A 21,590-nucleotide genomic window follows, 5' to 3' on the forward strand; every position below is an offset into this window, starting at 1 on the left:
AAGCGAAAGAAGTTTTGTAGAAATTTTTGCAAATTTATTAAAAATAAAAAAATGAAATATTGCACGTACATAAGTATTCATGCCCTTTGTTTGGGTGTGTATTCTCCTCTTTGTGTTGCCCTGCTGGGAGCCGGGTAGTAGTAGTGGTAGTAGTAGTAGTAGCGGTGGTAGTAGTAGTAGTAATAGTAGTAGTAGTGGTGGTACTGGTGGTAGTTTTAGGGAATGTTTGGGTGTGTATTCTCCTCTTTGTGTTGCCCTGCTGGGGGCTGGGTAGTAGTAGTGGTAGTAGTAGTGGTGGTAGTAGTAGTAGTAGTAGCGGTGGTAGTAGTAGTAGTAGTAGTAGTAGTGGTAGTGGTGGTAGTTTTAGGGAATGTTTGGGTGTGTATTCTCCTCTTTGTGTTGCCCTGCTGGGGGCTGGGTAGTAGTAGTGGTGGTAGTAGTAGTAGTAGCAGTGGTAGTAGTAGTGGTGGTGGTAGTAGTGGTAGCTTTAGGGAATGTTTGGGTGTGTATTCTCCTCTTTGTGTTGCCCTGCTGGGGGCTGGGTAGTAGTAGTAGTGGTGGTAGTAGTAGTAGTAGTGGGAGTTTTAGGGAATGTTTGGGTGTGTTTTCTCCTCTTTGTGTTGCCCTGCTGGGGGCTGGGTAGTAGTAGTGGTGGTAGTAGTAGTGGTAGTTTTAGGGAATGTTTGGGTGTGTATTCTCCTCTTTGTGGCGCCCTGCTGGGGGCTGGGTAGTAGTAGTGGTGGTAGTAGTAGTAGTGGTGGTAGTTTTAGGGAATGTTTGGGTGTGTATTCTCCTCTTTGTGGCGCCCTGCTGGGGGCTGGGTAGTAGTAGTGGTAGTAGTAGTAGTGGTAGTTTTAGGGAATGTTTGGGTGTGTATTCTCCTCTTTGTGTCGCCCTGCTTGGGGCTGGGTAGTAGTAGTGGTGGTAGTAGTAGTAGTAGTGGTAGTTTTAGGGAATGTTTGGGTGTGTATTCTCCTCTTTGTGTCGCCCTGCTTGGGGCTGGGTAGTAGTAGTGGTGGTAGTAGTAGTGGTAGTTTTAGGGAATATTTGGGTGTGTATTCTCCTCTTTTTGTTGCCCTGCTGGGGGCTGGGTAGTAGTAGTGGTGGTAGTAGTAGTAGTAGTAGTAGTAGTGGTGGTAGTTTTAGGGAATGTTTGGGTGTGTATTCTCCTCTTTGTGGCGCCCTGCTGGGGGCTGGGTAGTAGTAGTAGTGGTGGTAGTAGTAGTAGTGGTGGTCGTTTTAGGGAATGTTTGGGTGTGTATTCTCCTCTTTGTGGCGCCCTGCTGGGGGCTGGGTTGTAGTAGTGGTAGTAGTAGTAGTAGTAGTGGTGGTAGTTTTAGGGAATGTTTGGGTGTGTATTCTCCTCTTTGTGTCGCCCTGCTGGGGCTGGGTAGTAGTAGTGGTGGTAGTAGTAGTAGTAGTGGTAGTTTTAGGGAATGTTTGGGTGTGTATTCTCCTCTTTGTGTTGCCATGCTGGGGGCTGGGTAGTAGTAGTGGTGGTAGTAGTAGTAGTGGTGGTCGTTTTAGGGAATGTTTGGGTGTGTATTCTCCTCTTTGTGGCGCCCTGCTGGGGGCTGGGTAGTAGTAGTGGTGGTAGTAGTAGTAGTAGTGGTGGTAGTTTTAGGGAATGTTTGGGTGTGTATTCTCCTCTTTGTGTCGCCCTGCTTGAGGCTGGGTAGTAGTAGTGGTGGTAGTAGTAGTAGTAGTGGTAGTTCTAGGGAATGTTTGGGTGTGTATTCTCCTCTTTGTGTCGCCCTGCTGGGGCTGGGTAGTAGTAGTGGTGGTAGTAGTAGTAGTAGTGGTAGTTTTAGGGAATGTTTGGGTGTGTATTCTCTTCTTCGTGTCGCCCTGCTGGGGCTGGGTAGTAGTAGTGGTGGTAGTAGTAGTAGTGGTGGTAGTTTTAGGGAATGTTTGGGTGTGTATTCTCCTCTTTGTGTTGCCCTGTTGGGGCTGGGTAGTAGTAGTGGTGGTAGTAGTAGTGGTGGTCGTTTTAGGGAATGTTTGGGTGTGTATTCTCCTCGTTGTGGCGCCCTGCTGGGGGCTGGGTAGTAGTAGTGGTGGTAGTAGTAGTGGTAGTTTTAGGGAATGTTTGGGTGTGTATTCTCCTCTTTGTGTTGCCCTGCTGGGGGCTGGGTAGTAGTAGTGGTGGAAGTAGTAGTAGTAGTGGTAGTTTTAGGGAATGTTTGGGTGTGTATTCTCCTCTTTGTGTTGCCCTGCTGGGGGCTGGGTAGTAGTAGTTGTGGTAGTAGTAGTAGTAGTAGTAGTGGTGGTAGTTTTAGGGAATGTTTGGGTGTGTATTCTCCTCTTTGTGTCGCCCTGCTGGGGGCTGGGGGAACAGCACTGGGTTTTGTGTATGTGTACAGGCACATGATGAAAAGGACAATAACTGAATGTTTGATCCCTCCCTACCTGCACACGTTCCTCCTCGCTTTGTTCTCTTTTCTACAAGTCTATACTTCGAAGAAGTACAAGTAAGATTACTTTGATGAATACATAGTATCTGAAGCAAATGTTTGATGTTGAATATTAGTAAAAAATAAATTACAATAAAGGAGAAATGCTGCCTCGTGAGGATGCCTTTCTTCTCCTGGATTCTGTTCTGTCTGCTCGTGTCACGTTCACACGTCTCGTGTTATGTGCACGGCTTGTGAGACTAATTACCACCATAGTTACCTGTCCATGGTTACCTGTCCATAGTTACCTGTCCATAGTTACCATAGTTACCGGTCCATAGTTATCTCTCCATGCTTACCTGTCCATAATTACCTGTCCATAATGACCATAGTTACCTGTCCATAGTTACCCGTCCATAGGTACCTGTCCATAGTTACCATGGTTATCTGTCCATAGTTACCATGGTTATCTGTCCATAGTTACCACAGGTATCTGTCCATGTGACCCTGTGCTGCTCTGCCACACTGGAGGGAAAATTCAAAGTTTGGAAAGGCTGTTTCTGAATTGTCTTTTAATGACATTTATAATTAATTGTGTGTGTGTGTCTGTGTGTCTGTGTGTGTGTGTGTTGACCAGATGATGACAGCAGTGCCAGTGAAGAGGTGAGTTCTCTTCTCTGCACTTTTATCTTTTTTTTTTGGTTGTTTTGCCCCCTTTTTCTCCTCAACTGTACTTGGCCAATTACCCCCCTCTTCCGAGCCGTCCCAGTCGCTGCTCCACCCCCTCTGCTGATCCGGGGAGGGCTGCAGACTACCACATGCCTCCTCCCATACATGTGGAGTCACCAGTCGCTTCTTTTCACCTGACAGTGAGGAGTTTCACCAGGGGGAATAGCGTGATCCTCCCACACGCTATTCCCCCCCCCCGAACAGGTGCCCTGACAGACCAGAGGAGGCACTAGTGCAGCGTAAAGGACACATACCCACATCCGGCTTCCCACCCACAGACATGGCCAATTGTGTCTGTAGGGACACCCGACCAAGCCGGAGGTTACACGGGGATTCGAACTGGCGATCCCTGTGTTGGTAGGCACCAGAGTAGACCACTACATTACCCGGACGCCCCCACTTTTATAATTTCTGACATTAGCGGGTCCGCGGTGGCGTAGCGGTCTAAGCGTCGGCTTGGTGTCGATGCAGTTGCCCACTGGGGACTGGGGTTCGCGCCCCGGTCTCGTCAGATCCGACTATGGCCGGACTCGATGAAGCAGCAATCATTGGCAACGCTGTCTTCGGGAGGGGGGCGGAGTCGGCTTGTGTTCGTCATGTGAATGCGTCTCTGTGTGTGTCGGAAAAACAGTGGTTCGGCTTGGATTCGCCTTGTCACGAAAGTGGGGAGGCGCTTTCCTTCGAGACTGCCGGCCGGAGAGATGCAGTTGGCGAACGCATGCAATACGAGGGTGGGTGTTTGAATTAAAATAGGGATCAATTGGCCACTAAATTGGGAGAAAAAAGGGGAAAATCAGAAATAAAAATTAAAAAAAAAAAAAAATTTCTGACATTAGCTGGCTACATCAACAGTGTGTGTGTGTGTGTGTGTGTGTGTGTGTGTGTGTGTGTGTGTGACAGAGTGCTGGTGAGCTGGACCTCCCCCTCACAGCAGACAGTTGTCTGCAGATAAACCTGGTCTACCAGCAGGTCCTCCAAGACACTCTGCAGCAGCTGAGCTCACTGCTCTACCACAACCGCCTGCAGCAGGTAGCACCACCCACACTGTCAGCCCGGCAGACTGATGGAGAGAATGGCTCGTCAGTACATAGATGATGTGATGAGTAGATGGGACGATGATGTGTGGATGAAAAGACTGAGACATGGATGGATGGATGTTGGGATTATGACCTTGTGTCTCCCTGTAGAAGGAGGTGCTGTCTCATATGTCTGGATCAATCAGAGAGTCTTCAAGAGAACAGCTCCACCCGTCTGACCAGCACCCAATCAAAATGTACCTTGGCCACTTCCTGAAACCTTACTTCAAAGACAAACTGACCGGACTGGTGAGTGACTGACTGACTCTTCTTCTTCTGCAGTCTTCATTCTGGTCTTAGAATGAAGGAGAGGAACTGGCCGGTCTCACAGTAGACAGCAATGGAGTTGAGCGTTCTGATGAAGGTTACAGTTCTGGCATGGCAGTAGAGTCATTATATGATGTCATCTATGCTCTCATGCCCATAGCTCTAGCAGTGGTTCTTGTGTTTTTAGTGGTGTTGGTTCTTGTGATTTAAAGCAGCATGGTGGCACAGTGGTTAGCGTGGTCGCCCCACATCAAGAGGTTCTGGGTTCGAGCCCCGGGGTAGTCTAACCTTGGGGGTCATCCCGGGTCCTCCTTTGTGTGGAGTTTGCATGTTCTCCCTGTGTCTGCGTGGGTTTCCTCCAGGTGCTCTGGTTTCCTCCCACAGTCCAAAGACATGTAGGTCAGGTGAATCAGCTGTACTAAATTGTCTTTAGGTGTGAATGTGTGTGTGTGTGTGTGTGTGTGTGTGTGTGTGTCTCGGCCCTGTGTGATGGCCTAGCAGCCTGTCCAGGGTGTCTCCCCACCTGCCACCCAGTGACTGCTGGGATAAGCTCCAGCATCTCCGCTACCCTGAGAGCAGGATAAGCGGTTCAGATAATGGATGGATGGATGGATTTAAAGTGGTTGTAATAGTTCCAGTGGTTCTAGCAATATTGGTTCTAGTTGTTGTACTGGTGGTAATGGTTCCAGTGGTTCTTGTGGTTGTAATGGTTCCAGTGGTTCTAGCGGTATTGATTCTAGTTGTTGTACTGGTGGTAAAGGTTCCAGTGGTTCTAGCGATACTGATTCTAGTTGTTGTACTGGTGGTAATGGTTCCAGTGGTTGTAATGGTTCCAGTGGTTCTAGCAGTATTGGTTCTAGTTGTTGTACTGGTGGTAATGGTTCCAGTGGTTCTAGTGGTATTAGTTCTAGTTGTTGTACTGGTGGTAGTGGTTCCAGTGGTTCTAGTGGTATTAGTTCTAGTTGTTGTACTGGTGGTAAAGGTTACAGTGGTATTGGTTCTAGTTGTCGTACTGGTGGTAGTGGTTCCAGTGGTTCTAGTGGTATTAGTTCTAGTTGTTGTACCGGTGGTAAAGGTTACAGGGGTATTGGTTCTAGTTGTTGTACTGGTGGTAATAGCTCCAGTGGTTCTAGCAGTATTGGTTCTAGTTGTTGTACTGGTGGTAGTGGTTCCAGTGGTTCTAGTGGTATTAGTTCTAGTTGTACTGGTGGTAAAGGTTACAGGGGTATTGGTTCTAGTTGTTGTACTGGTGGTAATGGCTCCAGTGGTTCTAGCAGTATTGGTTCTAGTTGTTGTACTGGTGGTAGTGGCTCCAGTGGTTCTAGCAGTATTGGTTCTAGTTGTTGTACTGGTGGTAGTGGTTCCAGTGGTTCTAGTGTTATTAGTTCTAGTTGTTGTACTGGTGGTAAAGGTTACAGTGATATTGGTTCTAGTTGTTGTACTGGTGGTAATTGTTCCAGTGGTTCTAGTGGTATTGGTTCTAGTTGTTGTACTGGTGGTAAAGGTTCCAGTGGTTCTAGCGGTATTGGTTGTAGTTGTTGTGCTGGTGGTAATGGTTCCAGTGGTTCTAGCGGTATTGGTTCTAGTTGTTGTACTGGTGGTAGTGGTTCCAGTGGTTCTAGCAGTATTGGTTCTAGTTGTTGTACAGGTGGTAGTGGTTCCAGGGGTTCTAGCGGTATTGGTTCTAGTTGTTGTACTGGTGGTAGTGGTTCCAGTGGTTCTAGCGGTATTGGTTCTAGTTGTATTGGTGGTAAAGTTTCCAGTGGTTCTAGCGGTATTGGTTGTAGTCTTTGTACAGGTGGTAGTGGTTCCAGTGGTTCTCACGGTATTGGTTCTAGTTGTTGTACTGGTGGTAGTGGTTCCAGTGGTTCTAGCGGTATTAGTTGTAGTTGTTGTACCGGTGGTAATGGCAGTGATGGCATGGTGGCTGTTTGACTCATTGAGAGCTCAGTGTTTGATTGACTTCTGGTGCCAGACTCATAAGTTCTGTTAATGGCCGTGTGACCTGGTGAAGGTCACTGGTCATACCGGGAACCAATCTGTCAGCTGGCCAACTCATTGTTGAAACTCTGAAAAGGAGTCGTGTCCTTCCATCTGCCGTGCAGGGCACACAGATAAACTCCAGACAACACCGCTCCAGTTGGCTTCAGAGAGTCACCATGTAACTAACCAATAGAACAGCGTCTTCAACACACCTGCTGTGTTTCTTCCTCCAGGGTCCGCCAGCCAATCAGGAGACAAAGGACCGAGTCAGCAAGATGACCGCCTCTCTGGACGACAAATGGCTCAAAATGAAAAGATGTAAGAGATGAATGAAACCACCATCATGTAGTGTTTATCACAGACCCAAATACAGATCCAAGTTCCCCTCCGAATAGAACTGAGATATTGATGATGATGATGATGATGGTTATTATTATTCCTGTGCAGGGGAGGGCTGGCAGAAGACTCTGCTGATCCATGCTGTGGCCAGAGACAGCCAGAGGAGGCAACTCCAGCCCAAACAGTCCAGGTGCTGTTGGCATGGTTACCATCTTATCATTGTCTTGTGCTCGGTTCTTATTGTTTTATGTTTTTTATTTGATTATTATTCCTTATTATTATTATTATTATTACTGTTTATTATGATTACTACTTATTATGATTACTGCTTACTATTATTACTGCTTATTATTATGATTACTGCTTATTATTATTATGATTACTGCTTATTATTATTATTCCTTATTATGATTACTGCTTATTATTATTACTACTTATTATTATTACTGCTTATTATTATTACTTATTATTACTGTTCATTATGTTTACTGCTTATTATGATTACTGCTTATTATTATTACTGCTTATTATGATTACTGCTGAGCTGTCTTATACAGTTTACATATTCATGACATCTATAATGACCTCATCTCGTGTGTGTGTTTGTGTGTGTGTGTGTGTGTGCAGGCACAGCTACCTCTGTCAGAAGTTACGTTCAGCAGGTGAAACGAAGCAGACGGTGCTCAGACAGCAGATAGACCAGCTGGAAGAAGATATCAAACTAATAAAGTGAGAGAGAGCGAGAGACAGAGACAGACAGATAGACAGATTTGATGGATGTGTAAAAGTACATTTATTCAGATTACATTCCAGTCCAACAGCTAATGTTCACACATAATCATATTTTTATAATCCAGCTCATAACATGAAACGTTTCAGGAAATAAAAACCTTGAGTAGTCTAAACAAGTCTAAACAACCTTGAGTAGTCTAAACAAGTCTAAACAACCTTTAGTCTAAACAAGTCTAAACAACCTTGAGTAGTCTAAACAACCTTGAGTAGTCTAAATAAGTCTAAACAACCTTGAGTAGTCTAAACAAGTCTAAACAACCTTTATTCTACAAGTCTAAACAACCTTGAGTAGTCTAAACAAGTATAAACAACCTTTAGTCTAAACAAGTCTAAACAACCTTGAGTAGTCTAAACAAGTCTAAACAACCTTGAGTAGTCTAAACAAGTCTAAACAACCTTTAGTCTAAACAAGTCTAAACAACCTTGAGTAGTCTAAACAACCTTGAGTAGTCTAAACAAGTCTAAACAACCTTGAGTAGTCTAAACAAGTCTAAACAACCTTTAGTCTAAACAACCTTGAGTAGTCTAAACAAGTCTAAACAACCTTTAGTCTAAACAAGTCTAAACAACCTTGAGTAGTCTAACAACATACAGAATTTCTAACTTAAATCAACTCTACCTGCACAGCCCAACATAACAAACACAAATTCCCCTGGGAGGGGTTGCAGCAACACAACATCCTGTCCTTAGACCCTCACATCGGATGAGGAACAGCCCCCTACAAACCTTTAACAGGAAGAAAAGCTAGGAGGAAACCTCAGGGCGAGCACCAGAGGAGGAGCTCTCTCCCAAGACACACAACGTGACATGATGTTGTATTTACACAATTTACACAACTCATAAAACAAAACCCAATAATACAGCCAGGACTTGCCCTCATCACACAAATTAGAAAAAAGAAAACCAGGTCCTCATCACCTCCCACACTGAGCACAATACTCCTCAAGTTCTGGAAAAAGGTCATTTCTGTGTGGCTGCTCTGCTCCCCTGTCGTAGTCCCTCATCATCTTCAGCTCTTCTTCAGACAGTTTTGTAATCCGTAGCTTTAAAAAGTCTCTCGTGCGGCATGTAGAGCTCATATTGAGCAGCTGAGCTACCGCCTCAGTCTGTCAAGTCCCCATCTTGCTGCAGCCACTATGCGCTGTAGGGTGATGCTCCTGGTGGAAACTGGTTTCCTGGAAAGTCCTGGAGAGCACCAGTCGTGTACATCCAGCCTTGGCTCCATGAATCAGAGGCTCCTCCAGCAGCAGTAAGAGGAAGATCACCCAGTGCAACACTCATCATGACCTAACTGAGTGAGTCTTTAACCTTTTAGAACTTTTTCTTTTAGTGGCCTTCCGCACCTTCCTGAGAGCTGCTGCGTGTTTTCTCAAACAGAAATGGGGTTTTTTCATCCAACAAATCAAACCCAACTAATTTATGCAAAGTCGACACGCTTTCAATACATTTTTCTGTGTCTGGAAAATACTCCGATACTGTCACAGATTTTCCAAAGGTTTCATCTAGAAAACCATCAATTTCCTCCAGCGACTACACATCTCCACTGTGTGACGACTGTGAGGTTGTAACACATACAGTCAGAGTCAGTGTCATACCCTGTTTCCCCCACCTGATCCCCACCAGCAACACTCTTCATAATGCCTGGCTCACCCTTTCTCCCCTTTCCACCACCAGCCTGACTATGGTCAGGTCCAGCTGCTGGCCCTTTTCCGCTGCTTGTCCCTGCTGCCGGTTTCTCCTCTACTCCTTTCCTTTCGTCTGTTGTGACACTCAGGACAGACGAGCTGTCATTAATTACATTCTCACTGCCCAAATCAACTCACTGTTTCCCTTGATTATCTGCCTGCCCGCTGTATCCCTCCCCTGTTTCGGGCTCAGTCGGCGGGGCGCCATCCCCCAGCGGAGCAGCGGTGTTAGTGCGCTCCTCAGCTGGCCTGAACCCCGGCTCAGGCCGCCCCTCGGTCGGCCTATGGGGGGAAGCGTTCCGCTTGTGCCCCACATCCCCACACTCACAACATGTGATGCGGCCTGTGCTGGTGTACACCATGTAATGTCCCTCCCTATGTTTCACTCTGAAGGAAACCTCCAGTGTCTGTGACGGACAGTTCAGAAACATGAACACCTGTCCCCAGAGGGATTGGACATGTTTCACTTTATTGTCCTTACAGCCCAACCCCACAGTCCTAAAACCGCTTGGCAGCTTCCTGAAATGCTGCAGCCCCCCACTCCAACGCCTCACTGGGAATGAATGGGGGAACAGCAGAGATGGTGACCCGGGTGGAAGGCATGGCGAGTGGGGAAACCTGCAGGTAGACCCCATTCAGAGAGACGCCGCTCGCTATTAGCTCAGCCACAAAACGCTCCTCTTTCAGGAAAACAACTACACGTTCATTCATCCTGGAGGCACAGGACAGGTTGGCATGTCCCACGTGGTCTCCCACAGCCAGGAGAACCGCCTGGACCAGAACAGATGGCTCAGGCTGAACACGCACTCCATGTCGGATAGAGAGAGAAAGCGTCTCTGAGGACGCCATCCCTCTCACACCGAAGAAAGAAAAACTACAACAAACGCACAGACTACAGCAAACGTAGCCCACGACCACTAAACCATCTGAAACCACCAGCCCTGAAGACCACCTACCAGAACCTGAATAATTACATTAAACCTACTACAGCAGGTCACGCTCACCAAACACACTCGCTCACATACCGACTCCCAGCATGCACCACTAAACCATCTGAAACCACCAGCCCTGAAGACCACTTACCAGAACCTGAATAATTACATTAAACCTACTACAGCAGGTCACGCTCACCAAACACACTCGCTCACATACCGACTCCCAGCATGCACCACTAAACCATCTGAAACCACCAGCCCTGAAGACCACCTACCAGAACCTGAATAATTACGTTAAACCTACTACAGCAGGTCACGCTCACCAAACACACTCGCTCACATACCGACTCCCAGCATGCACCACTAAACCATCTGAAACCACCAGCCCTGAAGACCACTTACCAGAACCTGAATAATTACATTAAACCTACTAAAGCAGGTCACGCTCACCAAACACACTTGCTCACATACCGACTCCCAGCATGCACCACTAAACCATCTGAAACCACCAGCCCTGAAGACCACTTACCAGAACCTGAATAATTACATTAAACCTACTACAGCAGGTCACGCTCACCAAACACACTCGCTCACATACCGACTCCCAGCATGCACCACTAAACCATCTGAAACCACCAGCCCTGAAGACCACCTACCAGAACCTGAATAATTACGTTAAACCTACTACAGCAGGTCACGCTCACCAAACACACTCGCTCACATACCGACTCCCAGCATGCACCACTAAACCATCTGAAACCACCAGCCCTGAAGACCACTTACCAGAACCTGAATAATTACATTAAACCTACTACAGCAGGTCACGCTCACCAAACACACTCGCTCACATACCGACTCCCAGCATGCATCGCCAGAGAGAGAGAGAGCGAGAAAGAGAAAGAGGGAGCACTAACCTGTCTGCATCTCTGATTGGAGAGAGAGAGAGTGAGAGAGCGAGAGAGAGCGAGAGAGAGAGAGCACCAACCTGTCTGCATCTCTGATTGGAGAGAGCGAGAGAGAGAGAAAGAGAAAGAGGGAGCACTAACCTGTCTGCATCTCTGATTGGTCAGTGCAAAGATGGAGGAGGAGCTGCTTGGAGAACGGTATGATGATCATGACTGGCAGAGAATTTCCAACATAGACGTAGGTACCTCTCCCACTTCCTCTCCCTGTCTTTGTCTTCTCTTTCTGTCTGTCTCTCTCTGTTCCTCCATCACATCAACCCAATCAGATGGTGTTCTCTCCTGTTTCACCTCAGATGTGTTCTCCCTTTATTAACACAACACAATTCTTCTCATTTATGAAACAAAAATATTTTACTATCCAAGAGGATTTATTTTCATCCAGTGAAAGACTTGCATTTCTAATGTACAAAAGACCTCCCCACCCGAGTCCAGACCTTTCTCTCATCTGGACCCAAAATGAAGGAATGAAGTCCTGTTGTCCATCAGAGATACAGACTCAAATCCTTCCATCTAGAAAGACCTGAAAGAAATCTAGAAAGACCTGAGAGCTTTGGTCCTCCAGGTTTCATCTGGGTTTTAAATGTTCTCTGCTGACCCTGTCCTCCTAATATCAATTGGCTCCGGCTGTTACTGTTGCACCCGCTCTTACTTAAACTCTATTACTATCCATATCCACTGTTGAGCTCTTTTCTGTTTGCACCTACATCTCTATGCTCTCATGACCAGATGTTCATGTTTTATGTGTTTTTGGCAACATTTTATTACTTAACGTTTGGTTTCTTCACTTCTGACTCTTGTAAGTGGCTTTGATAAACGTGTCTGTTAAGAGAGAACATGTAAATATCATGTTCAAGCCAGCCTCTTTCCTTCTCTCACAGTTTGAGGGGACGAGGGAAGCGGAGGATCTCCGTAAGTTCTGGCAGAATTTCCTCCATCCCTCCATCAACAGGAGTGGCTGGAGGAAGGAGGAAGTGCAGCATCTGGAGCAGATCAGCAGGCAACACAAGGAGAGAGACTGGGAGGCCATCACCCAGGAGCTGGGGGTGAGGAAGAGATGAAGAAAAGCTTAGGGTGATGATAATGGTGGGTGATGATGACTAAGGATGTGTGTGTGTGTGTGTGTGTGTGTGTGTGTGTGTCTGACAGACGGGTCGGACTCCCTTTATGTGCCTGCAGACGTTCCAGCGTTTTGTGTCTAAAACCTTTAAGCGGAGGGCCTGGTGTCCAGCAGAGGACGCTCTGCTCCGGGAGCTGGTGAAAAAGATGAGGATTGGAAACTTTATTCCTTACACACAGAGTAGGTTCACAATACTCAACAACACACTGCAACACAAAACAATGTTACACAATATGACACTGCAACAAACAAATCATAACACAGTCTAACTCAGCGCATCATAATGTACCACAGTGCAGTACAACATAAACCAACACAGCCATGCAGAACACCAACAACATAACATTACATAACATACAGCCCTTCATCCATGACATCATCATCCAGAACACCAACAACATAATGTTACATAACATACAGCCGTTCATCCATGACATCATCATCCAGAACACCAACAACATAACATACAGCCCTTCATCCATGACATCATCATCCAGAACACCAACAACATAACATTACATAACATGCAGCCCTTCATCCATGACATCATCATCCAGAACACCAACAACATAATGTTACATAACATACAGCCCTTCATCCATGACATCGTCCTCCAGAATACTCATAACATGACATTACGTAACATACAGCCCCTCATGACATTGTCATCCAGAATGCCAACAACATAACATGCAGCCCTTCATCCATGACATCATCATCCAGAACACCAACAACATAACATTACATAACATGCAGCACTTCATCCATGACATCATCATCCAGAACACCAACAACATAATGTTACATAACATACAGCCGTTCATCCATGACATCATCATCCAGAACACCAACAACATAACATTACATAACATGCAGCCCTTCATACCTGACATCATCATCCAGAATACCAACATCTACTACTACTACTGCTACGTTCAGCTGCTCCCGTTAGGGGGCGCCACAGCGGATCATCGTTTCCATCTCTTCCTGTCCCCTGCATCATCCTCTGTCACACCAGCCACCTGCATGTCCTCCCTCACTACATCCATAAACCTCCTCTTTGGCCTTCCTCTTCTCCTCTTCCCTGGCAACTCCATATTCAGTATCCTTCTCCCAATATACCCAGCATCTCTCCTCCACACATGTCCAGGCCATCTCAATCTTGTCTCTCTTGCTTTGTCTCCAAACCGTCCAACCTGTACTCATTCCTAATCCTGTCCTTCTTCATCACTCCCAATGAAAATCTTATCATCTGCAACTCTGCCACCTCCAGCTCCGCCTCCTGTCTTTTCATCAGTGCCACTGTCTCCAAACCATATAACATAGCTGGTCTCACGACCATCTTTTAAACCAACAAAATAACATTACATAACATACAGCCCTTCATCCATGACATCATAATCTAGAACACCAACAACATAATGTTACTTAACATACAGCCCTTCATCCATCCATCCATCCATTATCCAAACCGTTTATACTGCTCTCAGGGTTGCGGGGATGTGACATCATAATCCAGAACACCAACAACATAATGTTACATAACATACAGCCCTTCATCCATCCATTCATCCATCCATCCATTATCCAAACCATTTATACTGCTCTCAGGGTTGCGGGGATGTGACATCATAATCCAGAATACCAATAACATAACATTACATAACATGCAGCACTTCCTCCATGACATCATAACCACAACATAACATTACATAACATACAGCCTTTCATCCATCCATCCATCCATCCATCCATCCATCATTGATTGATTGATTGATCATAATCCAGAATACCAACAACACAAAATTACATAACATACAACCTTTCATCCATCAATCGATTGATTGATTGATTGATTGATTGATTGATTGATTGATTGATTGATTGATTGATCATAATCCAGAATACCAACAACATAACATACAGCCGTTCAGCCATGGCATTATAAACCAGAATACCAACAACATAACATTGCGTAACATACCACCCTTCATCCATCCATCTATCCAGCCATCCATCCATTATCCAAACCACTTATCCTGCTCTCAGGGTCACGGGGATGTGACATCATAATCCAGAGTACTAATAACATAACATTACATAACATGCAGCACTTCATCCATGACATCATCCTCCAGAACACCAACAATTAACATTACATAACTTGCAGCACTTCATCCATGACATCATCGTCCAGAATACCAACAACATAACATTACATAACATACAGCCCTTCATCCATGACATCATCCTCCAGAATACTCATAACATGACATTACATAACACTTCATCCATGACATCGCCATCCAGAACACCAACAACATAACTTTACATAACATGCAGCCCTTCATCCATGGCATCATCATCCAGAATACCAACAACATAACATTACATAACATACAGCCCTTCATCCATGACATCATCATCCAGAATACCAACAATATAACATTACATAGCATGCAGCACTTCATCCATCAATTGATTGATCGATCCTAATCGAGAACACCACCAATATAACATTACATAACATACAGCCCTTCATCCATGACATCATCCTCCAGAATACTCATAACATGACATTACATAACATACACCCCTCATGACATTGTCATCCAGAATGCCAACAACATAACATTACATAACATGCAGCCCTTCATTCATGACATCATCCTCCAGAATACTCATAACATGACATTACATAACATACAGCCCCTCATGACATTGTCATCCAGAACGCCAACAACATAACATTACATAACATGCAGCCTTTCATCCATGACGTCATCATCCAGAATACCCATAACATAACATACAGCCCTTCATCCATGACATCATCATCCAGAACACCAACAACATAACATTACATAACATGCAGCCCTTCATCCATGACATCATCATCCAGAACACCAACAATATAACATACAGCCCTTCATCCGTGACATCATCATCCAGAACACCAAATACATCACATTACATAACATACAGCCCTTCATCCATGACATCATCATCCAGAACACCAACAACATAACATTACATAAGATACAGCCCTTCATCCATGACATCATCATCCAGAACACAAACAACATAACATTACATAACATGCAGCCCTTCATCCAGTACATCATCGTCCAGACGAGGCATCATATTAGACGCACAACATTACATGTAGTCATGTATCACAAGTCAAACATCATCTACTAAAACTAATTGTCTTCTATTGTCACATTTCTTTAAATCTATAAGTTTACCAACTGTTGGTTCTGTGTGTGTGTGTGTGTGTGTGTGTGTGTGCACAGTGAGTTACTTCATGGAGGGCCGGGAGCCGCCCCAGTTGCTGTACAGGTGGACTTCGGTTCTGGACCCATCCATTAAGAAAGGCTTCTGGTCCAGAGAGGAGGATGAGGTGACTGTGGTCAGACAGCAGTGATACTCAGTGAGACTTGTTGACGAGATACCTGACTGATTATCCGTCTGTGTGTGTGTGTAGATGTTGCTGCGTGCTGTTGAGCGTTATGGGGAGAAGAACTGGTGGAGGATCCGGTTGGAGGTACCTGGTCGTACAGATGGAGCCTGCAGAGACAGGTCAGATCTGATTGGCTGTTGCAGTCATAATGAATAGACAGTAGAGTAGAATAGCTAGTTGAGTAGAATAGTCAGAAGAGTAGAATAGACAGTAGAATAGAATAAAGAGAATAGAAAGTAGAGTAGAATACAGTAGAGTGGAATAGATATAGTGGAATATATAGTAGAGTGGAATAGACAGAGTAGAATAGATAATAGAGTAGAAGAGACAGTAGTTCTAACCTACTCACCATAACACCCCAGCAACTTGCTGTGTGTGTGTGTGTGTTTGTGTAGGTATCATGACTGTTTGAGAGCAGGGATAAAGAGAGGTGCATTTGATGAAGAGGAGAGAGATCTTCTTCTACAGCTCATCAAGAAACATGGAGTGGGTGAGTTGCTGCACACAGGACACATACTGTATATACTGTACATACTGTACATGCATGCTACATACTGTACATACATAACATGACATGACATTACATTCCAGTCATGTAGCCGATGCTTTTATCCAAAGCGACTTACAATAAGAGCCTCATGTAACGTAGGAGATCAGGAGAACTACTAGTCATCAGAGGTCATAAGAGCGTCATGTAACGTAGGAGATCAGGAGAACTACTAGTCATCAGAGGTCATAAGAGCGTCATGTAACGTAGGAGATCAGGAGAACTACTAGTCATCAGAGGTCATAAGAGCCTCATGTAACGTAGGAGGTCAGGAGAACTACTAGTCATCAGAGGTCATAAGAGCGTCATGTAACGTAGGAGATCGGGAGAACTACTAGTCATCAGAGGTCATAAGAGCGTCATGTAACGTAGGAGATCAGGAGAACTACTAGTCATCAGAGGTCATAAGAGCCTCATGTAACGGAGGAGATCAGGAGAACTACTAGTCATTAGAGGTCATAAGTGCATCTAAACAAGCATCTAAGAGCAAAACCAGTGTTAAAGTAAAAGTGCAAGAAAGATATTTTTTTTTTTTTTTAAATGAGTGAATACAATAAGTGCTAAGAACAAGTAACAGGGTACCAGTAGTTCTTAAAGAGGTGAGTTTTCAACCTGCGCTGAAAGATGGGCAGCGACTCCGCTGTCCTGACATCAGTGGGGAGTTCATTCCACCACTGTGGGGCCAGGACAGAACAGAGCCGTGACCGGGTCGATCGGCAGCAGGGGCCTCTGAGCAACGGGGCAACCAGGCGTCCTGAGGCAGCAGAGCCAAGTGGTCGGGCAGGGGTGTAGGGCTTGACCATGGCCTGGAGATAGGAAGGAGCTGTTCCTTTCACTGCCCTGTAGGCTAGCACCAGAGTCTTAAACTGGATGCGAGCAGCTACTGGGAGCCAGTGTAGAGACATGAGAAGGGGAGTTGTGTGGGAGAACTGAGGGCGGTTGAACACCAGACGAGCTGCAGCTTTCTGAACAAGCTCCAGAGGTGTGATGGCCGACGCCGGGGCGCCAGCAAGGAGGGAGTTGCCGTAGTCCAGCCGGGAGATGACCTGAGCCTGGATGAGCACCTGTGCCGTCTTGTCAGTGAAGAATGGGCGAATCCTCCTGATATTATAAAGGAGAAATCTGCAGGAGCGAGCAACCGATGCAACGTTTGCAGCAAACGACAGTTGGTCGTCCAGGATCACACCCAGATTCCTCACAGTCCGAGTTGGCGTCACCACGGTGTTGTCATGGTGATGGCCAGGTCTCGGTGCGGGCAACCTTTCCCCAGGAGGAACATCAGCTCTGTCTTGTCCAGATTGAGCTTTAGGTGGTGTGTCGCCATCCACTCCGAGATGTCAGTCAAGCACACAGCAATGCGTGTCTCTACTTGGGTGTCAGAGGGAGGAAAGGACAAGATCATGTACTGTAAGATCACATACTGGAGTGCACGGTACATACTGTACATGCATGATACATAAAACATAACTGTACATGGTACACACAGGAGAATAATAAAGTGTACATGGTACACACAGGAGAATAAAGTGTACATGGTATACACACAATAATAAAGTACATGGTACACCCAGGAGAATAAAGTACATGGTACACACAGGAGAATAAAGTACATAGTACACACAGAATAATAAAGTACATGGTACACACAGGAGAATAAAGTACATGTACACACAGGAGAATAAAGTACATATACACACCATGCATGTGTGAGCAAGGCTGCTTAATGTTGGAAAATGTGTGATGTTGGCATGGATACCTGTACCATAAACCCAGCAGCATTACTGAAGGGTTTGTGTATTTGTGTAGCAGCAGACTGTGACTGCAACACACACACACACACACACACACACAAGAATCACATGATCATCACTTCAAACTGATCTGCACAACACGCTGCAGTCAGGTGTCTGTCCTGTAGCTCGATGTCACATCACACTGCACACGTCACCGAACCTGTGCAGCGGAGCTTCATCTGTGTGTGTGTGTGTGTGTGTGTGTGTGTGTGTGTGTGTGTGTGTGTGATATTCAGGCCACTGGGCGAGGATTGCTGCAGAGATTCCCAACCGATACGATGCTCAGTGTATGAGGGAGTGGAGGAAGATAAGTGGTAGTAATGTAAGACACACACACACACAGCACCTTACATACATCATACACTATTATTGTTGCTGCTTTGTTGTTCTGTTTTGTTGTTGTTCAGTTGCTGTTGTTGCTGCAGTGTTGAGGAGCTGAAACTCAACACTTGTACTGTCTTGTACTTTATAACATGTAACACATAAACACTCTTGAATTACTGACACACAACTGGAATATAGTGTACAAAGAAAAAGACGCTGACAAAGCTTACGACTCATGCCTCAACACATTTCACCCCTTACATGATAAAAACGGCCCAATAGAACAATTCAACAGTAAACGGAAATATAAAGATGGTCCATGGATCACAAAGGGACGACGTAACACTTGTCATAACAAATAATAACCTGCATAAAGATTTCATAAAGCTCAGAACCACTGAAGTAGAAACAAAATACAAAACATACCAACACCAGCTAACTAACAGCACCAGGATATGTAAGAAGCAATACTACAAGTTACAGACCAACAAAAAAAACACCACAAGTATATGGAATGGAATGAACCGTTTTATTATATTATTATTATCATTATGATGATGATTATGATTATTATATTATTGATTATGGTTATGATTTATTATTATGATTATTATGATGATGATTGTTATTATTAGAAATGGATCTAGAAGCCCACGCTGCCCTCAGTACTTGACAGATAATGATAAGACTATAAATAACATGGAAGACGTGGTCATGTGGCTTCAACACATTCTTTGTAAATGTGTGGCAGGAAGAATCAATGACACACAAACAATCACAGAGGGGATGATGGTGATTGTGGGGACAGAAACCCAAGTTCCGTTTTCTTAGAGTGGTAGAAGAGAAGGAAATCGTGGACACTAAACAAATGTGAGAACAAAAAATCTACTGACTAGAATGATGTTGATATGACAGTAGTTAAGAGAGTAATCTAATGTATTGCTACACAACTAACCCACATCTATAACATGTCCTTTCACTCTGGTAAAGTTCCAAGCAAAAGGAAAACAGCAAAAGTCATACCCTTATATAAAACCAGAGACAGACACCAATTTACACACTACAGACTGATTTCATTATTGTCACAATTCTCCAAAATACTAGAAAAACTAGTTGCTGCCAGACTACACACATTCATTGAGAAGCACAACCTGCTGACTGATAGCCAGTACGGGTTTCAACCACACAGATCCACATCTCTGCTGCTCACTGAATAAATGGAGAAATAACTAACTGCATAGACCAAAACAAGTTTGCTGTGGGAATATTTACAGATCTAAAAAAAGATGTTGACACTACTGACCACAACAGATTAATAGATAAAGTGAAAGGTGTGGTATCAGAGGGGTGGTGCAGAATAGTCTAAGAAGCTATTTAAGTAACAGGCAGCAGTTTGTAAAGACAGGTGAACATAACTCACCATGCAGGGATATTACTTGTGGTGTACCCCAGGGCTCGGTTTTAGGTCCACAACTGTTCATTCTGTACATAAATGATATATGCAAGATATCAAACATATAATGTGTTGCTGATGACATGAATATATTTTGTTCTGGTGAGGATGTACAGCAGCTTTTGGAGGTGATCACAATAGAAATGGACAAATTAAAACGGTGGTTTGACAAAAACAAATTATCCTTAAATCTGGACCAAACAAGGTTCATGTAGTTTGGAAATTATAAAATAAACACCACAGTAAAAGTAGTGATAGACAATGTCCAACTAGAAAGAGTGTATGAAAATAAATTCCTAGGTGTGATACTAGACCACAAAACCTGCTGGAAACCTCACATAACATATGAGTGAGCAAAGCTGGTAAGGAGCATTGCATCATGGGAAAAGCAAGTCACATTCTGGATCATAGATCATTGTACACTCTGTATTGTTCATTTATTTTACCATATCTGATCTACTGTGTGGAGGTATGGGCAACACCTACAACACCAACCTACAACCATTATGTATACTACAACACCAACCTACAACCATTATGTGTACAACACCAACCTACAACATTATGTATACTACAACACCAACCTACAACCATTATGTGTACAACACCAACCTACAACCATTATGTGTACAACACCAACCTACAACATTATGTATACTACAACACCAACCTACAACCGTTATGTATACTACAACACCAACCTACAACCATGATGTATACTACAACACCAACCTACAACCATGATGTATACTACAACACCAACCTACAACCATGATGTATACCACAACACTAACCTACAACCATGATGTATACTAAACACCAACCTACAACCATGATGTATACTACAACACCAACCTACAACCGTTATGTATACTACAACACCAACCTACAACCGTGATGTATACTACAACACCAACCTACAACCGTTATGTATACTACAACACCAACCTACAACCATGATGTATACTACAACACCAACCTACAACCGTTATGTGTACTACAACACCAACCTACAACATTATTTATACTACAACACTGACCTACAACCATTATGTATACTACAAAAAAGAGCCATAAGGACAGTTAATATTGCAGGATATCATGAACACACCAACAAGCTGTTTTAAAGTCAAGTGTCTTGAAGTTCAGGGATTTAGTAGAATTTAACACAGCACAAATAATGTTCAAAGCAAGAAACAATCTACTACCCTGTAATACACAGAAGTACTCTCACTACCCAGTAATACACAAAAATACTCTCAGATAGAGAAGAATATAAATCATTATTCTTTCATTCATTTATGAGCATGTGTGTGTGTGTGTGTGTGTGTGAGAGGCCTTCGTTCATTGTAAAGCGCTCTGAGTGACTGTTGCAGCAAGAAAAGTGCTACATAAAAAGCAGTCTATTTACCACCGCAGCAACAACATGGGAACGTGGAGCAGGAAATAAAAGGAATTAGAAATACAATTATTAGGAATAAAAATAGCCCAAGTAACCCTGTAAAAATTAAAATAGTGAAACGATGAATATAAAACAAAGGATAAATTCTTTGATTTGTGAGCAAAATGCTATAATAAGCCCACAGAAGATGTATGTAAAGGCTTTAAAACATATGTATGTATGTGCACAATAGTGTGTGTTGATTAGTTGGAGCTTCTCAATAATGAGGAGAACGGTTGTACCTTCAAACTCAACGTGTAATTTCTGTAATCCTGCAGTAAATTACAG

General features: G+C 44.2%; 1 protein-coding gene across 3 annotated transcripts in view; it reads left to right on the plus strand.

The window, feature by feature from the left end:
• snapc4 (small nuclear RNA activating complex, polypeptide 4) overlaps positions 1 to 21,590 on the plus strand; it is a 126,514-nt gene that overhangs the window by 7,328 nt on the left and 97,596 nt on the right. For all 3 annotated transcript variants that reach the window (XR_008810524.1, XM_056283719.1, XM_056283727.1), the window contains exons 5-17: positions 3,031 to 3,056; positions 4,023 to 4,151; positions 4,310 to 4,447; positions 6,682 to 6,766; positions 6,896 to 6,977; positions 7,415 to 7,516; positions 11,270 to 11,342; positions 12,043 to 12,207; positions 12,311 to 12,461; positions 15,578 to 15,684; positions 15,769 to 15,863; positions 16,140 to 16,234; positions 18,321 to 18,406. Coding sequence is in view for 2 of the 3 variants with exons in the window: in XM_056283719.1 (XP_056139694.1) it covers positions 3,031 to 3,056; positions 4,023 to 4,151; positions 4,310 to 4,447; positions 6,682 to 6,766; positions 6,896 to 6,977; positions 7,415 to 7,516; positions 11,270 to 11,342; positions 12,043 to 12,207; positions 12,311 to 12,461; positions 15,578 to 15,684; positions 15,769 to 15,863; positions 16,140 to 16,234; positions 18,321 to 18,406 (1,334 nt within the window). In the remaining variant the exon portion in view is untranslated. The remainder of the gene's footprint in view (positions 1 to 3,030; positions 3,057 to 4,022; positions 4,152 to 4,309; positions 4,448 to 6,681; positions 6,767 to 6,895; positions 6,978 to 7,414; positions 7,517 to 11,269; positions 11,343 to 12,042; positions 12,208 to 12,310; positions 12,462 to 15,577; positions 15,685 to 15,768; positions 15,864 to 16,139; positions 16,235 to 18,320; positions 18,407 to 21,590) is intronic.

Source organism: Lampris incognitus, chromosome 1 (assembly GCF_029633865.1).
Source record: "Lampris incognitus isolate fLamInc1 chromosome 1, fLamInc1.hap2, whole genome shotgun sequence".
NCBI lineage: Eukaryota > Metazoa > Chordata > Actinopteri > Lampriformes > Lampridae > Lampris > Lampris incognitus.